At 42.4% G+C, this 22,501-nt stretch overlaps 1 protein-coding gene and 1 pseudogene across 1 annotated transcript in view; one reads left to right on the top strand and one right to left on the bottom strand.

The window, feature by feature from the left end:
* Window positions 1–4,606, top strand: part of LOC134620309 (BCL-6 corepressor-like) — a 68,082-nt gene extending 63,476 nt beyond the window's left edge. Inside the window, exon 13 of the mRNA XM_063466398.1 lies at window positions 2,910–4,606. Within this exon, the coding sequence (XP_063322468.1) occupies window positions 2,910–4,206 (1,297 nt within the window). The 3' untranslated portion in view covers window positions 4,207–4,606. The remainder of the gene's footprint in view (window positions 1–2,909) is intronic.
* A 14,396-nt stretch (window positions 4,607–19,002) lies between these two features.
* On the bottom strand, window positions 19,003–19,121 carry LOC134621791 (5S ribosomal RNA; annotated as a pseudogene).
* Window positions 19,122–22,501: the final 3,380 nt, after the last annotated feature.

Below are 22,501 nucleotides of genomic sequence, written 5' to 3'. Positions count from 1 at the left end.
AGCAAGGGCTTTCAAAAACCTAAACTTGTTAGTGCAAACCTAGGTCAAAAAAACTGTATGACAAAAGGGGCTAAGAATCCTAAAGGGCTTGTATTTAGCTCTACAAAAGAGCTAAAGTCATTTGGACTAAAACAACAATATTAAGTTATAGCCCCAATGGAACTGGTACTGTGACCACAACAAAGACTAAATATTTTAAGGTAAATGAACTAGAATGGTAAATGGCCTGTATTTGTATAGCGCTTTACTTAGTCCCTAAGGACCCCAAAGCGCTTTACACTACATTCAGTCATCCACCCATTCACACACACTTTCACACACTGGTGATGGCAAGCTACATTATAGCCACAGCTGCCCTGGGGCGCACTGACAGAGAATGAAATGCCTAGAAGTACTACAGGACCCCTGGGTCAAGGAATTAGAACTAAAGGAAATAGGATAAACAAAAGGGCCATAAGTGTGTTAGGGTTATGATTAAAAGATCCAGGCCAAGACCAAGAAGGCTAGGATGAGAAGAACCAGGGCTAAACCTAAAAGGACTAAAGGATCTAAGACAAAAGTCAAAGCGAGATGAACGAGAACTTAAAATGTATGCGTTAAACAAACAAGGATCGAACAGGCTTAAACAACATGTACCGTAAGAAATTGAACTAGAACTAAATTCAGGACTGAATGTTAGAGTTAAAGGCCAAAGGACAAAAAAAATGACTACAGGAAGTAAAGAAAACAGAAACGTAACTAAGTATATTAGGTAGAAAGCTAAGAGGACTAGGGACAAAAAAAAAAGTTAAAGGAACAGGGACTAACTCATGTATAACCAAAAGCACTAAGACTAAAAGAAACACCAAATTTTAGGTTTAAGGACTACATAGTACAGGAGAACTGAGCTTAACAAACTCAAACTAAAGCAGCAGGGTTAAGTAAGTCTAACCTGAGATTAAAAAAAAAAAAAAGACCAAAGACTAATATATTAATAATATTGGGGCTACAGAACTAGGACAAACACACTGGGACTAAATTAGGGCTACAGGCACTAATTCTAAAAGACCAAGGGCTAGAGGAAATAGTGCTAAATGGATGTGACTAAAGAAAGAGGGACTAGCAAATACCCCACCTGTGTACACACTTTGTGTTTCTTATTCACACTCATTTTATCTTCTTCACACTCACACATTCCTCCTCAGTGTTGTTCTAACACGTCTTTTCACACTCGCACACACTCAGACACCAATTAAGGCGGCGGAAAGCAGCTCGGAAAGGAAAGAAGGGAGCAGCGGAGGAGGGAGAATGGATGAAGGGTGGTGCGAGAAGGAGAGAAAAAAGATCCTCGGCGGAGGGGAGGGAGGACAGACGGAGAGGTCGTTAACGAGGATTGCATCGCCGTGGCGACGCAGCTAATTGGCTTCCACTCCGTCTTCCTCCCCTGTCGCTTTTCTCCGCCTCTCTCTTTCTCTTCTTCGCTCACTCTCTTTTTTCCTCTCTGCCGTCTGATGTTGTATTAATGGCTCTTCCTGGATACAAGGCCACCGGGCAGCGACACACATTTCACCGAGCTGTTTAAAATTCAGGCAGCAACTGGCTTTAAAGCAACATGTGGCCTTGTCCATGGCACTGAGCGTGTGTGTGTGTGTGTGTGTGTGTGTGTGTGTGTGTGTGTGTGTGTGTGTGTGTGTGTGTGTGTGTGTTAATCTGCCCTTGACACGCGCACACATTGACAGACATTGTGAATCAATAACAGCTCCATTGATGTTTTCAGCTGCTACAGCAGAATATATAAAAGAGGAGCTGTCTCCTTCTTTTTTCCTCCCACCTTCCTCTTCCCTCTTTGGCATCCGTGGAAGCCAAATTTAAAATTTTGCCTCAGCTGAATATATAATATATAATCTGTCAAGCACCACTGCAGTCATTATACAGCAGCCCAAAGTGTTCAATATTAAATTAAGGCCTCGAGCAGCAATGATTGGGTGAGGGGTTTTATTATGGGCAATGTAGACCTCTTCAAACCTGAAGTCTTATTTTTTCAATGTACACTATGCGGCAGTAGAGAACACTCACTAATATGTCACGACTGGATTGTTGGTTTCACACGCGGTACTCTCAAGATAGGGCCCTGTCGAACTACAGTAGAATTCATTTCACTTTTAGTGGTTTCAGTTGTAGTGATTACTGGCCAATCAGGATGCATTGGGAGATTGTGTCAGTGTAAAACATTGCACAATAGTGACACAGTAAAATCAACTTGCTTACTTGTTAAATACGATACATGTGTTCTTAAAATCTGTTACATGTAGTGGAAGCCTAATGCGGGAGCTGCAAGTTTGACAACTTTTTGTAGTGGCATATTCAAGCCACTTGACCAGATTTTTACCAATAAAACAAGAATTTTTCCTCAAGTTTTGACATGATAGCGTACCATGGAAAAGTACCGAGACACCCCTGAATTGTCTTGATGCATGCTCAATCATTCCGGGTAAGAAAATCCCAATAGGTTGATTCTGTTCATCTGGGCGTAGCGTTTTCAGTGGGAGTGGGGAATGAAATGTTTAACGGGTTATTGTTTATAAGGTTGGGGAAACCTGCAGTCAGCTGAGACTGAAGAAGCCATGTGGATGAGTGACGAAAAGTTTCTCCCACTGAAAACACTATGTCCAGATGAACAAGATCAACCGTTTGGCACCCCTGAATTCTTATTATTTTGCTCCAAGAGGCCAAAAGCACTGGGACAAAATTAGGGCTACAAGCACTAATCTCATTCAAGTTGTTCAAATCACAGGAACCTGTGTTAAAAAAATTAAATAAAAAAAATAAATTGGTCTTTAAAAATATTGACATCGAACTTATCACTGTATGAGCCTTTTAAAACACCATTTGAAATTGATCTGTACGTTTCCCCTTCTTGTTTCCTCCAGTCCCAGGAACTGGCTCCTTCTTGCAGATGTCTTGGGTCGCCTTCGGATGACTTCTCGGTCCTTTCGCCGCCTCTTCCCACAGCTCAACGTCCAGTCCATCCCTGAAGACGAGTTCTACCGGCAGGCATCTCTGTCACAGCTCCTGACAGGTCCTGATGAACAGGAGTTGGCCTTCTTCAGGCCAGATGTCAAAGACCCTCTGGAGCTGGTGGAGGCCACACCCGAGCTGGCTGGCATGCTAGGCTCTTCAGTGGAGTTTGTGGATAGTCGCTGGGACTCGCTGGAAGCTTCGCCACCACCAACTCCATCTCCACCACATTCACCAAGACCGCTGCAGCGTGTTCCACCACCATTATCCCCAGAGCAACATGGACCAGATGCTGGTCCTAAGGTGGGAAATGTGGTGCTGAGCCAGACTGAGTCCAGAGGTCAGGGATTTAAAAACCTGGGATATTCTACTCCAGCAGAAAAGGCAGAAACTAAACTAGATCCCAGCATATGGGAACCACAAAAGCAAGGAATTAAAATTGCTGTGGGTCCTTCAACCACTAAGCCAAACATGACATTTAATGCTAGCCTGTGGGAACCACAAAGACAGCGTTCTAAGAATCCTCAGGTCATAGGTTCTGCTAATCCGGACTCTAAGATGGACTCAAGCCTGTGGGAACAACCGCAGCAAGGCAATAAAACGGTCCAAATCACTTCGGTCAAATCTGATGTGATGGCTGGGACTAGCATGTGGGAACCACAGCGACTACGAAGTCGAAATCCTGGGAATTCTGATGCCAAATTGGACACAGCAGTATTAGAAACACCACGACTTCGGAATAAGAACATTGGGAATTCCACTCCCACTCATTCAAATGGTGCAGTGGATGCTAATGTGTGGAAACGGGAAAATCAAGGAAACATAAGCAACAGGGTTTTGGATTCTACAAACCCAGCCGCTGCAGTTGACTGTAGTGCTTGGGAACCCCAGCGGCTGCGAAGTAAGAATGCTGGGATCTCTGGCCCTGCAAAGTCGGATGTCAGGGTGGATGCCACCACATGGGAATGTCAAGGAATAAAGAGAATGGGCAGCAACAGTGGAGCACCAAAAAGAGAGGCTAATCCCTGTGTCACCCAAGGTGAATGCACTAAGAACATAAAGATGGACCCTGCTTGGCAGAGGAACTTGACGAATGTTAGAGTTCATATCAGGGACTTGGGAATGAAAGTTGGCACTGTTCCAAGAGACTTAAAGAAAGAGCCAGCTAAAGTGGTTGGGAAGGGTGCCAGGATCAAAGGGAAGTCATGAAATGACAAAACACCAGGAAATTTGAAGAGACATATCCTGACAGAAATAAACTGAGAAGCATTCCAACATACATGTAAAAACATTGTAAATTAATATCTGGACATTGAAAAGACAGTTAACTCTGTGGCAAGACTGTACCAGTGTTAAATGTGTGTTATATGTAAACTGTAAATAGTCTTTGTTTGTTTGGGGGTTTTGTTTGTTTTTTAATTTATGAGCACAGAATTGACGGATCATTTTTTTCTTTGTAAATGCAGTCTGGTGTAAATACAATGGCATTCCTGTTGACATGCTAAGATTGTTGGTTCACGTCTGGGAAGCTGTTTGTTACCTTTGTGTGTAATTTTGTATTCAGCATCCTGTTGGCTTTTGTCACCAATCTATTACTGTCCAATAAATATGAGGAAAGAAAACAAATGAGTTAACTGTCTGAATTATCCTGAGCAAACTGGCAAGACTTGAGTTTATATACTCATTTTTACAGTCATGTAAAAAAGAAAATTTGCACCGGATTACACAATCCGGTGCAAATTAGGTACACCTCATGATCCAGTAGCTCGTAGAACCACCTTCAGTAGCAATAACTTGATGCAGTTTTTTTTATGTATAACTTTATTATTCCCTTGTATCTTTGTTGAGCACTTTTGGCTCACTTTTCTTTACAGCATTACTTACATTCACTGAGGTTTGTTGGCATTCATTTATTAACAGCTCTCTTAAGGTCCCAATTTCAGCATTTCAGTGATGTTGAGGTATGGTGTGATTGTAAATTGCAACGGGGGCCATGATAGAAAAACTGCATTATGCTGCTAACTGAACTTCAGCTCTTTGCAAACAACTGCAAAGGGGCATGCTAATGCAAAGCTAGCCAAGGACCAGAGTGATGTTAAAGCTGAGAGAATGCCAACCCAAGTCCAGCAGCCAGACCCTGAATTTCAACAAATAGTGATGGGAATTCCGGCTCTTTTTAGAGAACCAGCTATTTCGGCTCGGATCACTAAAAAGATCCGGTTCTTTTGACTCCCAACCGGCTCTTTAGGTTGTTTTGTTGCTTTAATTAATTTATTATTAACAACAAAATAAAATTATGCACAAAAGGAATTACTAATGTAAAAAAAACGTGAGAAGAGTATAATAACGGACTGAAACAGAAGATGGCAGCACTGCATGTACAAGGATGCCAGCTGCAGTTAAACCCCAAAGAAGAAGAAGCAGTGTCTGGTATCGTAGCTGTGTCCAAATTCAGGAACCGCATCCTCCTGTGCCCACATTTGTAGGCCGATTACGTTACAGCGACACGACGAAGACTGTCCAAATTCGAAGACTCTGACAAATGCGGCCCACAAATGCGCCCTTCATTTCCCCAGATTTGAAGGATGGGTCGGGTGTATACTTCGTGGCCCAACCTATCCCAGAATTCATAGCACGGCCCTGCTCAGTTTCCAACAATGGCAGCAGCTAGTTAGTTTTAATATTACTCTTATTATTCTTTCTGGGTCACAAAATAAACGTTTAACATATTTTCAGGCGAGAATGTAGCTGTGTAAACTTCAAATATCTGCTCAGTTTATCAAGACACCACATATCTTCAAAAGCGTTCAGACGTTTTTGGAGACGTCTGTTATCCAAAGCTCACTAGAGCCGGTGAGAACACCGGACTCCCGGCAAATCATTTTCAAACCCGCCGCCGTCTTTCGCTACTCAGGTTAAACATGATATAGAAGTCACTTAGATAACTTAAAAATGTTATTGTTTGGCTTTTTTTAGTATTTATTTGTTCCTGAGTAAATCGGTTTGGCTGAGATTAAACTTCTAGTTTTTACACAGCTGAATAAACGTCAAGCAAACAACTGATTATCAGAAGTGTGAGATGCTCGAGAATATACTCCGGTGTCCTGTAATATTTTAGATAGCAAGGAGCAGACGGCTGAGTTTATTAAACTCCACCGAAACAATCTGCAAATTTCATTAAAATTTAATAAATGCATTGTTGTCTGTTATCTGTTGTGTCCCTCCGGCTCTGTTCCTGTGCTACTGCCAGTGTAACTGCCGCCCTTCCCCCCTCTCCCCAGCGCAAGCACAAGGCTTGTGTGCGGAGTGAAGCGAAAAAAAATGCGAGAGAGAGAGAGAGGGTGAGAGAAAGAGAGAAAAAAAACACGGCTCCCAATAAGGAGCCGGCTGGCGTCGTTCACTTCAGAGTCGACTCTAAGAGCTGTTTCGTTCGCGACCGACACATCACTAGTAACAAACTGATGAGCAGTCAAGCCGCAGCCTTTGTTTCTATCTGTTCATGTTTTTACAGCAGAATCACTGTGACAATTGCTTTGAAGTCTCTTTGTGCTTATTTTAAACTTTGCTTTGTGCTGTCGGCTTTGTGTTCATTCCTAAATTCTTATAGCCCTGTTCCACTACTACCGACTCAGGTTAGCTTGGCACGGCTCACCTGACGTCCATTTTTTTCCATTAGGTGGTAGTACCTGGTACCAGATATTTTTTAGTACTTACTTGGCCGGGGTTCAAAGCAATCTGAGGTGATCCAAAAATGTGATGTCAGCTGACTGCATGCCACCAATTGGCTAGTCAGTGGTGTCACTCAATGAGTCATGGGAGCATCTCTTCATGAAAATCAGCAGTAGGGATGGGTATCGAAAACCGGTTCCCACTGTTTCAATTCCTTGGAATTGTTTGCCATTTTTGCAAACGATTCCCTTATCGATTCCAGTCGCCCCGAATGACGTCACCACGTTGCAGAGCTTCATTTACAATACTTGCAAAGTAGATATTTCATTTAAGGGAGGAAACACTACGAATATGCAAAAGCATTTGCTCACAAAACACGCGATAACCTTAAATGAATGTCGTGTTTTTAATTCCGCTCCGGACTCGTGAATCTCAACCCAGCAGCAGCGGTAATGTTTGCACGTCCTCTCCCGTTAACACGGCAGGTAAATAATCAACTAACAGTGCATATTATGTTAGCGTGATCTGCCTTATTACAAAACCTGCCATTACTGTGCGCTGCATTTAGGTGACCATGATGAGAGAGACAGACAGAGTCTGGCTGGCTCAGATGCTGGCAGTTCTCGCTGCAGTCTACCGTTAGCGTCTCCTTTCAGGCCAGGATAGACGAATGTCACCGAGCAGTGACTAAGTTTGTGGTAAAAGGCTTGCACCCATTTGCCACAGCAGATGCCCCCGCTTTTCGGTAAGTGAATGTGTTTAATTGTAGACATTACTGGATATTCTTGTGTAATTGCTACTGAATAATTTATGTTATACTTTGTTATTGCTACAGAAGAATATTTATTTTATTATTTTACATTTACAATTTTTTTTCCTGGGGACCCTGTGACACCCCATCGAAGAGCCGTAGGCTGTGGATCTCTTGATCTCACTGTTGGGTTTGTAAGGCCATGCTACTCCTAAATTTCTATCTTGTTCAAGATATAAAACAAAGTTCTAAGCTAATCGACCTTAGTGTTCTCCTTTTTTTAAAAAAAGAATCAATAAGAGAACTGATAAAGAATCGAATCGTTAAACAGAATCGAAAATGGAATTGGAATCGTGAAAATCTTATCAATACCCATCCCTAATCAGCAGTACAATTTTTGAAACCCTCTACAATTAGGGAAATGGTTACACAAAAAACAACACCCTAATGATCCCAAGGCTGATCATAGCAAAGGGCGAAGTAACTCCAACATGCACAACCATTTGACCACAAAGCATGCAATTAATTTGCACAAATGTAATGTCTTTGATATGCTGCTTAGTGATTTTGGTGCCTCTCAAAGAGGAGCTAATGAGAACACAATGACAATTGAGAAGAGAATCAATAAGGAATCTAATTAATAAGTGATATTGATAATGGAATCTCTAAATTCTTATCAATTTCCATCTCTAGTTTTCACACTTGCTAATGATCAATTAAGTGTATTTGATTCACAGCGCTAGCTGCTAATTCCTATGGAAGTAGTGAAGTTGTACTTTTTCATAGGACTGCATAGAGTCCTGCAAAACATTTATTTTTCACATGACTGTAACTGTTTGGTTAGCAGGACCAGGAGTCTAGCTATTTTTTTAATGGTTACTGCTTACTGGTTAAAATTGCTAGCAGTCTCTTAAACATTATAGGTGATTTATCATTTCTGTTAGCGCAGAACTAATTGACTATTATTAGTCAATTGTCTAATTGTGGCAGAATCCGTCCCATAGGACCTCTTTCAGTGCTATTTTTGGTACAGAAAAAAACAAACACCTGCAGGGTTGGTACCTCTAAATGACCTTCAAAAAATGTCACATGTGGCTGGATGCTGAATGTTGGAACACTTCTTTATTTTTAAAACCAGCAGTCAGTACGATGTAAGAATAGAAGCCGAGTAGCTTATCATGGCCGTCAATAATGTTCTTGTCTATACTGGGGGCTGCAACAAACAGCAACCAACTTATTGTTTAGGAATTGATGTCACTTTTGAAGCCATTAGCAAATTATTACTTTTGACCACCCATATGGAAAAGATATAGAAAAAACTTATAAAAGACTTGCATAAGATGTGGCCTACTTCATATAGTGAATCATATAAGGCTTATATGATTTACTCATGAAAGTGGCCACTTTCTCATTACTTTCATATATTGTTTTAGTAAATATCCAAAACATACAAGTTTAATTTATATAATTTTTCAAGGGATCTTGTATCTGTTTTCACTCTTGTATGCTTTTCATACAAGTTTCACACAAGACAGATACAAACTTTATAAGATTTATATATATCTTTTCCATATGGGCATGATTTCAGTGGATCATAGAAAACAATAGAGGAAAGGACACATTATGGTTCTGTGACAGTTTATGCAACTTAATGCCTGAGTTCCTGCAGTGGAAAGACTTATGTATGTGTACGTATGTTTCCATGGTCTCCCTCTGGGTACTCTGTCTTTTTCTAACAGTCTAAAGGTTAGGCTAAATGGTAATTCATAACTGGCCATGGATGTAAGACAGATAACTGCTTGAAATGTTAGAATAAAGTGCTGTATGACTGTATGGCTAAATCTATGTCAATAAGTAAGTCTAGGAAAGCGCTGTATAAATGCCAGTCCATCACCAGAGGGAAACTACTGTATATCCTGGGTGTGCCAGATTTGGTTTGTAGTGCAGGCCTCTTGGTTTTAGGCTGTTTAATACTGAAGCTTTGGGACCTTATGTCCAGTTTCTTTTCTGACCATTTCCTTGGCTTCAGTTGTGGATTGGATTAGTTTGGAATATGGCTCTGGAATGGTTTTACACTCATTTTTGAGACTTTTTGTCAGACTTAGCGTTAGACTTGGTTTGAGACTTATTTTGCACTTTTTTTGTTCGTTTGTTTGTTTCAGACTATTTTGACTTTGGCTCAAACTAGGTTTTACACTATATTGGAGTGTTTTTTGGCATTTGAACTGGTTTAAAATCTGGCTTTCAAACAGCGGCTGTCGTGTTTTTCAATGTCAGGCCCTGTCTTGGACAGGAAATCTGGAATGATCAGACACCTCCTCGTGGTGTTGCTGACGGAAAAGAATGTAAACACGTGTGAAGTTTTTGCCCCATAGCTGTTGACCGCGCTCACTGAATGTGTCCTCAAAGCCTCACAGACATGCTGAATGCATTTCATTCAGGAAGTTTAAAGCTGCATTCTTTACATTAACAGCCTTCAACGTTTAGCTGTGATAGTCAGAGAACGACGTTCCTCACAAAGACACGGAAAGTGCAAACGAGGTGACTCACTGGATTCTCAAAAACTGGGACAAACTACTTTCTCTTATATGAAAGAGAGAGAGGCCATTCATGCATCCTGGATGTTTTCTCTCTCTCTGTGTCTGCTGGCCTCGCACGCCCTCCCTCACTCAGCTGTCTTCACTTTCGATCGCCCACACCCTATTTATCCTGATAGAAAAAGAGAGAGAGAGAGAGAGAGAGATGAGTCATTCACACATTATTCACTTTTCTCTCAAAGACACACGCATTTGGTCTTCTCTCCTTGTGAGGCCCATCGATCAGTCTGAAACCACTGTGAAAGTAAGGAGCAGACACAATGTCCTCACAAAACAATGTCCTCACAGGTGTACTCACAAAACACAATACAAAGGTGTGGGAAGGAGAAAGCAAACACTCACACACATCTGTGGTTTTCTCCCTGAGAATACTAATACACTTGTCAGAAATAAACTACAGATATCCAGTCTTTTAAATGCATACAAACTACAAAATAAAAGTTCCCGAGTCAAATATTTTGTGTGATAAATTAACTACTTCATTTTATTGGTCAGTTGACAGTGAATCTCTTGGTATATTAAACTGATGTCATTTTGTTGGATGTTGAATAGTGGTTGAGCATTGGGTGATGAATTAGTGGGTTTGCTTGTGATAAATATTAATTTGGCGGATCAATAAATTGGGAAGTTGTCAGTCTCGTTAATTAGATTAATTTGTTGGTGATACTTTAGTCTCGATCAACAGAGATCTGCATGTTTGTGGTGAGCCATGACTTTTACACAAAGACTAGCAGAGACGATGACCACACTGCTGACAGATGCAGTTCTTCTGCACTCCTTCCTGGCTGAAGAACTACATATAAAAACTGTACTGTTAGCAAATTGTACACATATTATCAAAAGTAAAGCTGCTTATTCTGCTGAAAAACATTACCCGTTAGTATTATATTGATTAATATTACTGCAGCAGATGTTTTGGGGGGTTTTCGGAGAGGGGTGAGGGGAGGCTCAGATTAAACAAGAGCAAGGGCTATACTAAAACTAAAGCTTTTTCCTAATATGACCTTTAGCCACATGATTGGACCAGAAGTGCCTGAATTTGTTATTATCTATTGTCCAGCTGGACCTTACTCAGCATTTCTGTCTGATTTTGCAGACTTTTCATGTGATTTAGTGCTCAGCTCAGGTAAAATAATTATTGTGGGTGACTTTCACATCCATGTAGATACTAAAAATGACAGCTTCAACACGGTATTTAATCCGTGCGCAGAGCCATTGCAGGGGGGGCGCGGTATGAAAAGAGAAAAAAAACCCAAAAACGCTTGGACACTGCTAGCACGGGGCTCCCACACAAACGCAAAGCAGGAGATGAAGCATAGCTGAATATGTTTCCAAACCAACTTCATTCTAAGCCAAAGACTAGAAAATATGGTGAAGCATACCTTTCCTTTGGCTTCACCTGCACAAGTGCCATGGTAGGTCTCCCCTGCATAATTGATTTTCCCTTCGTCGGGAGCACGCGCTGGGCTCTCCAAATCACGGACAAACAGTATCGCACATTCTTGATTTTTAGTTCACAAACACTTCTTGTGATGACTAACTACTCCTGATATTTTGGAGATGTTAGCTCTTTATACAGTAAAGTTACAGTGGGATACAAATAATATCAGGCTGATCCTGCCAGGATTTGTTCCCCCTGTCTAAATCACGGACAAACAGTATCCCACAGCTGTTTATGTTTTTAAACCCATTTTGCACAGAGAGGCATTTTTTGAAAAATGTATTGATAGCAATGTTGAATATTATTACACAGGAAAAAAACAACTACACGTAAAATAATTACACCGTGACGCCTCTGCCTTTCTAAATGGAGGGACAGTAACTGCGTGTGTATATGTAAGCGTGTAAAATCTGAAGATAGTCAGATTAACAGTAACAGTATTTTGTCTCTATCTGCCATTCTGCAATTCATCTCATGTAAACAATAACGTGCGCACAGCATGACATGAAAAAAGGCACATACCTTTGACGTTGCGTGACGAACTCTGTATTCCTGGTCCACACGTAAACGCAAAAAAGGAGTTTTAAAAAATCTCCGTTTTCGGCAATTGGAAACGCTGCTTACGTGTGGACGAAAGGTCCAAACGCACAGAAACAGCTGCGTTTTCAAAAAGGGGGGGCCTAGCAAAAAAAGTTTGGGAACCATTGGCTTATTTGAAGAGTTTCAGTCAGGTTTCAGAGCTCATCACAGCACAGAAACAGCTTTAGTGAAGGTTACAAATGATCTTCTTATGGCCTCTGACAGTGGACTCATCTCTGTGCTTGTCCTGCTAGACCAGGGGTGAGCAATCTCAGTCCACGAGGGCCGGTGTCCCTGCAGGTTTTAGATCTCACCTTGGGTCAACACACCTGAATCACATGATTAGTTCGTTACCAGGCCTCTGGAGAGCTTCAGGACATAGTGGCTGTGTCCGAATTCAGGGGAAGGATGCTCATAAGGACACTACCTACCTACGTCACAAGGTAGTGTCCTTAGACAGACGGGTAGTCAGGAAGTAAGCGGCTGTGGACAGCCCCCTTTTTTTCTCCATAGAAACTTTATTGAACAAACAATGAGTATTCAAACATAACAGATGGGCTGTGGACGTGGACAGCCTCCTAGCCTTCAACTCCGCCCTTACTTGCGTGTTTTTCCGGTCGCTAGCGCCACAGCGCGAAAACTTTAAAATGGACCGAGAAATGTCGCTCCGTTGTTTGGGCAATTTTAATTCTCGAGGAGCTAGAAAAATCTTATCGTCGTTGGCCGCACGTTTTGTACCTTAGGCTCATCAGAGACAATCATATCCAGGTAAAATAATTTCCTTTAATCTACACGCATTTAGGAATTACTGAGATATTTACACGGATAATTGAAATATTGCCGGCGTTGTGCCAAAAAAGTGTTCGCCTGGCAAAACTGATTTCCAGTGTTTCTGTGTGTAATATGTGTAATATCTTTATGTATGTTGGTAAATAGACTTCGGTGAACATGGTTTACAAAGGGGTTTTATATATACAATAATTACCTGTTGTTTAAGTATCTTTATAACTCTGGTTATAATCTAGGTACAATTGATATATTTGTTGCGCTGTCTGCTGTCCTCTTGGCCAGATTACTCTTAAAAAATAAATTTCTAATGTCAACAAGATTTTTTTTTTAACTGGATAAATAAAGGATATATAAAAGTCACTGCCAAAAACTGATTGCAGCTTCTACCTTGTTACAGGAATGTTGCTGGTGGCTCAAAGTGACTTGATATCATTGATGAGGGAAACATTTGACATATGTTTCACGTATTATAGACTAACAAGTTATTCATAGCAGGTTAAATATGAGCAATCAGTTTAGGGCAAAAACCGGAAATCAGTTTTTGGCAGACGATCATTTTTTGGCACAACATCGGTCATTCTTACACATGTACTGTATCATATAAAATATATAAACTAAATATCTTTGAAACATATAGAATCTAATCTTTTAGTTTCTTTTACATAGCACTTTATCAAACTGTTGTCTGCTATAGAGTTACAAGTATTATACTAATAATATAGTATCCACCATCTCCTGCTTGCATATTTCTGAAAACATCTTAGTGCTGTGGCAGCCGTTGATTGAGCCAGCCCTGCAAACCCTGTGGATGGACGATGCAGTGGACAGTGGGAGGAAGCATCCTAAAGCTCTTTGCAGACCACCCTGTGTGATTCTCCACTCCCCGACCAGAAAAGACAAACCTCAGTTGCAGCACCCCATCCACGTCTGATCTTGCTCCGGCAGATTCAGCAACACTGCCAGAGACTTCCTGTAATCTATTACAGTTGTTCAAGAAACGGTCCAGGAACAGGTCACTCAGGTTAATCCTGTGTGAACAACTGAAAATATTGTTTTTCCATCTTTGCATACTGTGTATTTGAAATATTCTTGTTTAATTGTTATTGTTATTTACTTTATTGCTATCAAATAAATATCCAAGTAATATTGTTCAAAGTTAGCGTTATGTTCATACATGTTAAAAATGCCTGTAAATCAAATTGAGTTCAGTGACAATTCAATTTATTAATAACATAAAACCTTTAAACTAATGCAACACATGTAACATTGTAACAAATATATTCAAATAAATAAATTTCTCAATATATAACTCATTTTGGAACACATCTTTCTAGAAGTGAAAACAGTCTGTCCATCCTCTCCCTGCTCTCCTCTCCTCAGCCTCTCTTTGCTGCCTCATGTCCTCTCTGATGAGGTCTAGCAGCTCATCATCCCTGTCTCTTTTCCTCTTTCTCCCTGTCGTAGGTGGCTGAGCCGCTTCATCATCACTGTCGTTTTGGTCACCCACTGCTGTGCTTGGCCCTGGAGTGTCCTCAGGGAGAGAGGACATTTGGACAAGAGGCTTAATGGAAGGCCTCTGTCCTATCACCTCATCCATGAGGGCAAACCAGGGCCAAGTAGCAGCAGTGGGCTTCCCACTGACCCCCTCTCCTGAGCCTGGATACTTGCAATCCTAAAGGCAGAGGAAATCAAAAATGACAGTAGGCAAATAAAAACACCACAACAACTCTTAGTAATTGCACATTTATTAACTTGTGTTCTTAAGAATTATCTTCTTGATAACACACATACGTACTTTGTAATCTTTAAAGTTATCTCATGTCTTCTGGCCTGCAAGGGGGTGACTGTCCCCTGCAGGCCCATCTTCTCCAGAATTGTCCTGATCACACACAACAAATAAGAGAAGAAAGGAAACCATGGCAACTATGTTAATCCCTAAATCCCAAAGTTTTCACAGCAGAACACCAGAGGAACACCGTGTGGACATCACAGGTTCTGTACAGCAGCGGTCCGTGAGTCGTTTGGTACCGGGCCACGAGAGTTGAGGCTCCGCTGTGAAATTTATGGTTTTCAGGGGTTTTATCATTAACTCTGTTTCCCTGGGTCTTTCCCTTGTTGTAGTTTCGTGTCTTATTTTGAAAGAAATATTTACACATTACCATAGCGACCAGAGAGCAGTAAGCGGCAGAGAGGAGGATGTTACTCTCAATATTGGCGCATTTTCAGGAGGACGCTGCTAATAAAGTTACACAATTACACAGCACATTCACGTTTATTATTATATTTACAAAATACCACAGTTTTTGTCTTGGTCGGATCATTTTATGTGGTTGTATTTATCTACGATACCTTAAAGGCCGCTCCGTGTCTGACATAAACCGGTCTGTGGCGTAAAAAAGGTTGGGGACCGCTGCTGTACAGCATGAGGGTTAATAGGACCGTACTCATATGAATATGATGTGTAAACTGATTTATTCTTGTACCTCCACGCCGTAGCGGCCCAATTCTTCACCCCAGTGAAGAGGTGATCGTTTTCTCCTCGTTTTAATCAATTAAGTCGTTTGGTCTTTGTTCCCCACAACATATCACCAATTCGAAAAAATCTAAATTAGCTGTATGTAAGCAGCAATACATGAAAAATCGCGGGACCCCCCATACAAACTGGTTTACGGTTATTTTAAAGAAAAGAAACATGTCTATGCAGATGCCCAAAGCTTAACAAAACGACCACTATAACAATTTAACTTTTGTACAACCAGATTTTCATATACTTACATTTGAAAGTGTTTTCCTCTCCCGCTTCGACCACCATCATTATCAGAAACAAATCTCCTCTATGACCCGCAATGAATCCTGGGATATAGTAGGACATGAAGGATACATCGGACCATCCTTAGAATTCAGGGCAAAGTAGGACGCATTTGTCGCCACATTTTGAGGACTCTTTGAATTCGGACAGCCTTCGTCTCGTCGCCGTGACGTCATTGCCTCCAAATATGGCATTGAAGCGTCCTTCCTCTGAATTCGGACACGACTAACCCTCAAATTCACGGAAAAGTAGGACACATTTGTCGCCACATTTTGAGTGCTCTTTGAATTCGGACAGTCCTCGTCGCGTCGCTGTGACGTCATTGCCTCCAAATATGGCATTTTAAGCATCCTTCCCCTGAATTCGGACACAGCCGTTGAGGAGCTAATTTAGCCATTTAAATCAGCTGTATTGGTTCGAGGACACATCTAAAACCTGCAGGGACACCAGCCCTCGTGGACTGAGATTGCCCACCCCTGTGCTAGACCTTAGTGCAGCGTTCGATACTGTTGACCATAATATTCTATTAGCGCGATTAGAGCACGCTGTAGGTATTACAGGTACTGCGCTGCAGTGGTTTGTATCATATCTATCTAATAGACTCCAATTAGTGCATGTAAATGGAGAGTCCTCTTCACACACTAAGGTCAACTATGGTGTTCCACAGGGTTCAGTGCTAGGACCAATTCTGTTTACATTATACATGCTTCCCTTAGACAGTATCATTACACACCAATTAGTTAAACTGCAAGAATGTTTTAAAGACATAAAGACCTGGATGGCCGCTAACTATCTGCTTCTTAATTCAGATAAAACTGAGGTTATTTTACTCGGCCCTGAAAATCTTAGAAATATGGTATCTAACCAGATTCTTAAACTGGATGGCATTACCTTGGCCTCCAGTAACAGTGTGAGGAATTTGGAGTCATTTTTGACCAGGATATGTCTTTCAATGCACACATTAACCCTTTAAGACCTACTATAGAACCAATCCGCCAGAGCTTATCTTTATATTTTTACATGCTGTAGTGCCATTTTTGGGAGCATTTCAAGTTGCTATACATCAATACAACCGTTATAGCCCAAATTTTAATAATATCTATGCATTAAGTCCATAGTAACTACATAAATTGCACAAAAATGCAATAAACTACAAAAAATTTTAAATTGTTTTTTTTTTTTTTTTTTTTTTTTACATATATTTCTAGTTAGAGAAATTTAAGAGGTTTATCCCTCCAAAATGTAAATACAAAAAAGTTGCACAAAATAGTTTCCAACAACAGGAAATTTATTTTGAGTGTCTTCATAGTTTTGTTTTTGAGATACACCAATTTTTATATACTGCAGGAAAAACAAAAATAAATATTATAATGCAAATTGGCAAAAAAAACAGTATGTGCATCAAAATAAACTATTTCCAGCAGTGCAGTTTTAGTTCTATGCATCCCAGAAACTATTCAGAAAAGCATGAAGTCAAACATGACTTTTATAAACACCAGTATAGGCTTATAAGGTCCCGAAGGTAAAAAACTACATTTTTTGCGAAAATGACATCACTTCCTGTTTCGGGCAGGTAATGGCAGACATGCAATAGTTCGCGCTGACGTCTATTCCAACATAGGAAGTGTTACGAACAGCTGATCAGATCGGCAAAGCGTGTTTCTGGAATATTATGTTTCTGTTGCTGCAAGTGCTTTTTATGCAATTTTTGCAAAGCTATATGTGGAAGGAAACCGTGACCTAGGGCAAGCTGATGGCATAAGATGTAAGTACAACTCCTCTGGTTTCATATGCAAAAAAATGATTACGCTACCTTACGTGGTTTCAGTTATACAGAGATTTAAAAATAGTTACGCAAAACGTGCAGGTAGAACACCGCTTTCCCCTCCTGAGTCGCCTGACGGTTTGCCAGAATCTCTTCGAGGCAGTCCGAAAGTCTTTTTCCATGGCCTCTCTGAACTCCTCCCACACCCGAGTTTTTGCTTCAGCCACCAACCGTGCCGCATTCCGCTTGGCCTGTCGGTACCTATCAGCTGCCTCCGGAGTCCCACAGGCTAACCAAGCCCAGTAGGATTCCTTCTTCAGCTTGGTGGCTCCCCTCACCATGGTCCATTCGGACTCAATGTCCTCAGTCTCCTTCGGAATGCTCTTGAAGCTCTGCTGGAGGTGTGAGTTGAAGATCTCGCGGACCGGGACCTCTGCTAGACGTTCCCAGCACACCTCACTGTACGTTTAGGTGCGCTAGGTCTGTCCAGCGTCCTCCCTTGCCACCTGATCCAACTCACCACCAGGTGGTGATCAGTTGACAGCTCATCCCCTCTCTTTACCCGAGTGTCCAAAAACATATGGCCTCAGGTCTGGTGATACGATTACAAAATCGATCATCGACCTGTAGCCTAGAGTGTCCTGGTGCCAAGTGCACTTATGGACACTCTTATGTTGGAACATGGTGTTCGTTATGGCCAAACTGTGGTTTGCACAGAAGTCCAATAACAAAACACCACTCGGTTTCAGATCCGGGAGGCCGTTCCTCCCAATCACGCCCTTCCAGGTCTCGCTGTCATTGCCCACATGAGCATTGAAGTCTCCCAGTAGGACAATAGAGTCCCCAGGAGGAGCACCCTCCAGTACCCCATCCAGGGACTCCAAGAAGGCTGGGGACTCTGAACTGCCGCTCGGCGCATAAGCGCAGACGACGGTCAGGACCCATTCCCTGACCCGAAGGCGAAGGGAACAAACCCTCTCGTCCACTGGGAGAAACCCCAACATACCAGCAGCAAACCGAGGGGATACCAAGATACCCACCCCAGCCTGCCGCCTCTCACCAAGGGCAACTCCAGACTGAGACAGAGTCCAGCCCCTCTCCAGGAGGCTGGTTCCAGAACCCAGGCCTTAAGGTGAGCCCGACTATATCTAGCCGGTACCTCTCAACCTCACGCACTAGCTCAGGCGCCTTCCCCACCAGAGAGGTGACATTCCATGTCCCAATTGCCAGTCTTGGTAGCTGGGGATTGGTCCGCCAGGACCTCCGCTCCTGGCCGCCGCCCGGCTCACATTGCACCCGACCCCTGCAGTGCCTCCTGCGGATGGTGGGCCTGCAGGAGGTGGGCCCATGTCCCTTTTTCGGACTGTGCCCGGCCGGGCCCCATGGACTAAGGCCCAGCAACCCTATCCCAGGCAGGGTGAACTGTTTCCTCGATGGTCTTTTCATAGGGGTCTTCTGAATCGCTCTTTGTCTGGTCCCTCACCCAGGACCAATTTGCCATGAAAGACCTTACCAGGGGACAAAACCCCTAGACAACATAGCCCCTGGGATCCCTGGGACACACAAACCCCTCCACCACGATAAGGTAGCGATTCACGGAGGGGAAGCTTACAGCACCTGGTATTCCCAGGCGGTCTCCCATTCAAGTACTAACCGAGCCCAACCCTGCTTAGCTTCAGAGATCAGACAAGAGCGGGCGTGCTTAGGGTGGTATGGCCGTAAGCCATACCACTTTTAGAGCTTGACTACTGTAATTCATTATTATCAGGATATCCTAAAAACTCCCTAAATAGCCTTCAGTTGATCCAAAATGCTGCAGCATTTTCCAGAGTACTGACAGGAACTAGAAAGATAGATATTTTTCCTATATTGACTTGTCTTCATTAACTCCCTGTTAAATCCAGAATCAAACTTGGAGGAGAGAGAGGTGTGCATGTGTTGACAACTGGAAAGCTGCCACCATCACAAGACACTGTGTGCGTCCCGGGTTCTTGCTATTTACAGTGGTGCCGAAACTCAGGAAGAGCAGGATTGTGCTGGAACAGTATATAGAGAGGCTCCCAGGGAAGGAAAGCGGAATGGTTCTGCTGCCAACGGCTGGCAAGCCTGGAGGTGGCAGTCACACTGGCCAAGGACCATCTGGCAGCTCGACCAGTTCTGGTCCCGAGGAGGCTTCCCACCACTCTCCTGACGCCTCCTGCTGTAGAGGCGTCTGCCGAGACATCAGACTATCCCGTTCCTCTCTGCTGTTTCTTCCCAGGTACCAGTGGCTGCGGGTGCTGCAATTGACTCACCAAGGGTCACACAGACTGGGACAGGAGTGTGTTGGGGGGGTGTGGGCAACTGGGACAACTCTGCCAAGAGTGTTCACTAAAGAAGGTGGGCTAGGTGTTCCGCATCGCTGGGGTCCCAACACCTACCCCTGGTCTGGTGGGAACGTACAGCATTCTGGTAAGATGCCAGGGGTATACGCCAGGCTATGCTGGACTCGAGCTTTACAAAGACCCTGGTCCACCAAACCCTGGATCGCTCAGGGGCATTATTGGAGGCAGAGCGGGTGGACTCTGGGGAGGAGGAGACAGCAGGGCCTTCTAGAGAGGCAGGGATTTTCTCCCTTTCAATTACTGTACAACAGGAAGCCGCGGGGGATTTTGGACCTAAAACTGGGAGGAAGGTCCAAGTGCAGCAAAAATGAGATTCAATACGTTCTGGACCTGAGCTACACACATTGGGGAGGTTATCACGAAAAAAGTTCTTGTAGTGAAGAAAGATGGGTCTACAGGGTTCTGTGTTGACTACCACAAGGTGAATCAAGTGTCACAGTTTCATGCTTATCCCATGCCCTTGGTCGACAAGCTCCTGGACCGGTTAGGCACTGCTTGCTTTTTCACAAAAATGGATTAAACCATGGGCTACTGGCAGATTTCCTTGTCTCCAGAGTCTAAGGAAAAAATGGCCTTCTCCACTTCTCCATGTTTGGTTTGTACTAATTTGTCACAGTTCTGTTCAGCTTGTTCAGTTTATGACCGATTACACTCCAATGTCATTCACTGTCTTTCTCCCAGCTTTCCTATCTTCTCTCCATTGTCTTGTCAAAATAAAGGCTAAAAAGCCCCCCCACTCCAAAGAAATATAAAAAAAAAACATTTTTAAAATTGCACTGGACAAGCACTGAATGCCTTGCTTACCCGGATGAAATGCCACAGTTCTAAACAAATATGTAAGATCTGCAGGCATGCTCATACTTTTGGTAATGAAAGTTTTCAGGTTACTGTCTTGCTGAAAACTTACGTTTGAATGTGATTTGGTTGCATAAAGATGGCATTTGATAAAATACATTCTCAAAACAATCTGTAGTCTGATGACAAGGTTTTATTTAAATCTATAAACAATAATGTAATTAAAATGGTTACACCTGAACCCCAGCCATCTTCTAGGCTTCACCTCAGCTAACCAGAGTCCCTGAACTCAACATCTGGACTGATTTTGTCCTAATGGAGCCTTTTGGATTATTTTTAATATAATTAACTCAAGAAATATGGATGCTGTGAGGTTAATTTACTAACAGACTGTCTAAGAAGTCTGTACTCTAGTTTTTGTGAGTGAAAATAAAATGATATTAGTTTATGGATGCAGCGTACTAACTAAGTTTGCTAGCAACAGCTGTTAACTTAGCACTCCATTTTCTCTTCTAAATAAGGTCACTTCTGGCTTCCAACTAACATGGTGATAGCCATTAAGCCAAGTCCACAAACCAGCAAGTGATGTAATGATGGCTATGTCCTTTCTTACTATGATTTCGTATTGGTTTAATTTTATATTGACTAGTTCCTGCATTTAATCAGTGATCTAGCTGGTTTGTGAAGGAACCTTCATGTGCGTTCCTGCTTTTTAAAATGTGGTTTTCACTGACCCGCCAACAATGAACACAGACATATTCCATTATTGTGAAACTCCATGGCAACAAACTGAGCTTAATTAGCGAGGGAAAAAAAAGTCTTAAAGACCGAACAAGTGAAAGAGGTGGGGATGAATACAGAGTGATGTGAATATGAACCAGCTGTGTGTGTGTGTGTTTGGGCGTTAATGTTGGTGGAAATATGTTGTATGCCTTCAGCACTCCAGCTTCAGCTTCATTTTTTTCATTGCTTCAAAGTGCTGCTCAAACACATCACAGTGTTTTTATCAAAGCCTTAATCACCTTTTTCTCTCGAAGGACACGATGACTCCAGCAGCAGTTTCAGTTGTGTCACTAATTCAGTTTAGAGTTAAAACATGAATAGATTTTTTAAAATTAATAATTCTGGGAAACTTCCTAGCATGACGGACTGTTCCTTTAAGTGATGATAAACGAGGCGTCCAGCGGCATTGGGTTTCATCACCCTCACCTCCCCCATCAGAGGCACACACTTTCATGCAGCTCTGTCAAAGCTGCCGCTTACTCTCCGGCTTTTTGTGTGTGGTTTTTCTGTGTGTGTATGTGTGTGTATAATGAGTGTGTAACTGTGATTGTGTGTCTGTAAACGCATCCGTGTGTGTGTGTGTGTGGCTGCCTAACACAATGCTGAAGACGACGGATTGAATTGCTAATGCGCCTCAGGGATTGTGTGCGTGTGTGTATCTGTGTGTGTATGTGTGTGTGGTTCGTCTGGCTGGCAAGCATGCGAGGCTGTTTAGCGAGCGAGACGAGCAGCGCTGCCGATGAATATTTAAACAGAGAGAGGGAGAGAGAGAGAGAGCAGCCATCATTTATTGATGTTGGTGAAGGGAAAGATGAATAGCCTGTCTGTGTACACAGCGCTGGAGAGGAGTGTGTGCTGGAAACAGCCGCCATCCGAGCGCAAGTCGACTCTGAGGCTGTATGGGAAACTGCAGAAGCCTGAATGTGAGGCCACGGGCAAAGATTCAGTCTTTGCCCGGAGTTATTTTCAGAACAGGAATCTTCTTGATCTTTGCAAGATTTGGTAAAAGTGTCTTAAATCATCTAAGAATTTGTTACGAGCATTGTTTTGAATCCAGACTCACCAGTTTCAACCAAAAGTTTGGAGCTGATATCAAAAACCTTTCAAGTGTTCCACTGCTGACATAAACTTTGTGAAAGTCA

Source organism: Pelmatolapia mariae, linkage group LG23 (assembly GCF_036321145.2).
Source record: "Pelmatolapia mariae isolate MD_Pm_ZW linkage group LG23, Pm_UMD_F_2, whole genome shotgun sequence".
Lineage (NCBI taxonomy): Eukaryota > Metazoa > Chordata > Actinopteri > Cichliformes > Cichlidae > Pelmatolapia > Pelmatolapia mariae.
This window is presented reverse-complemented; position numbering and strand designations above follow the sequence as displayed.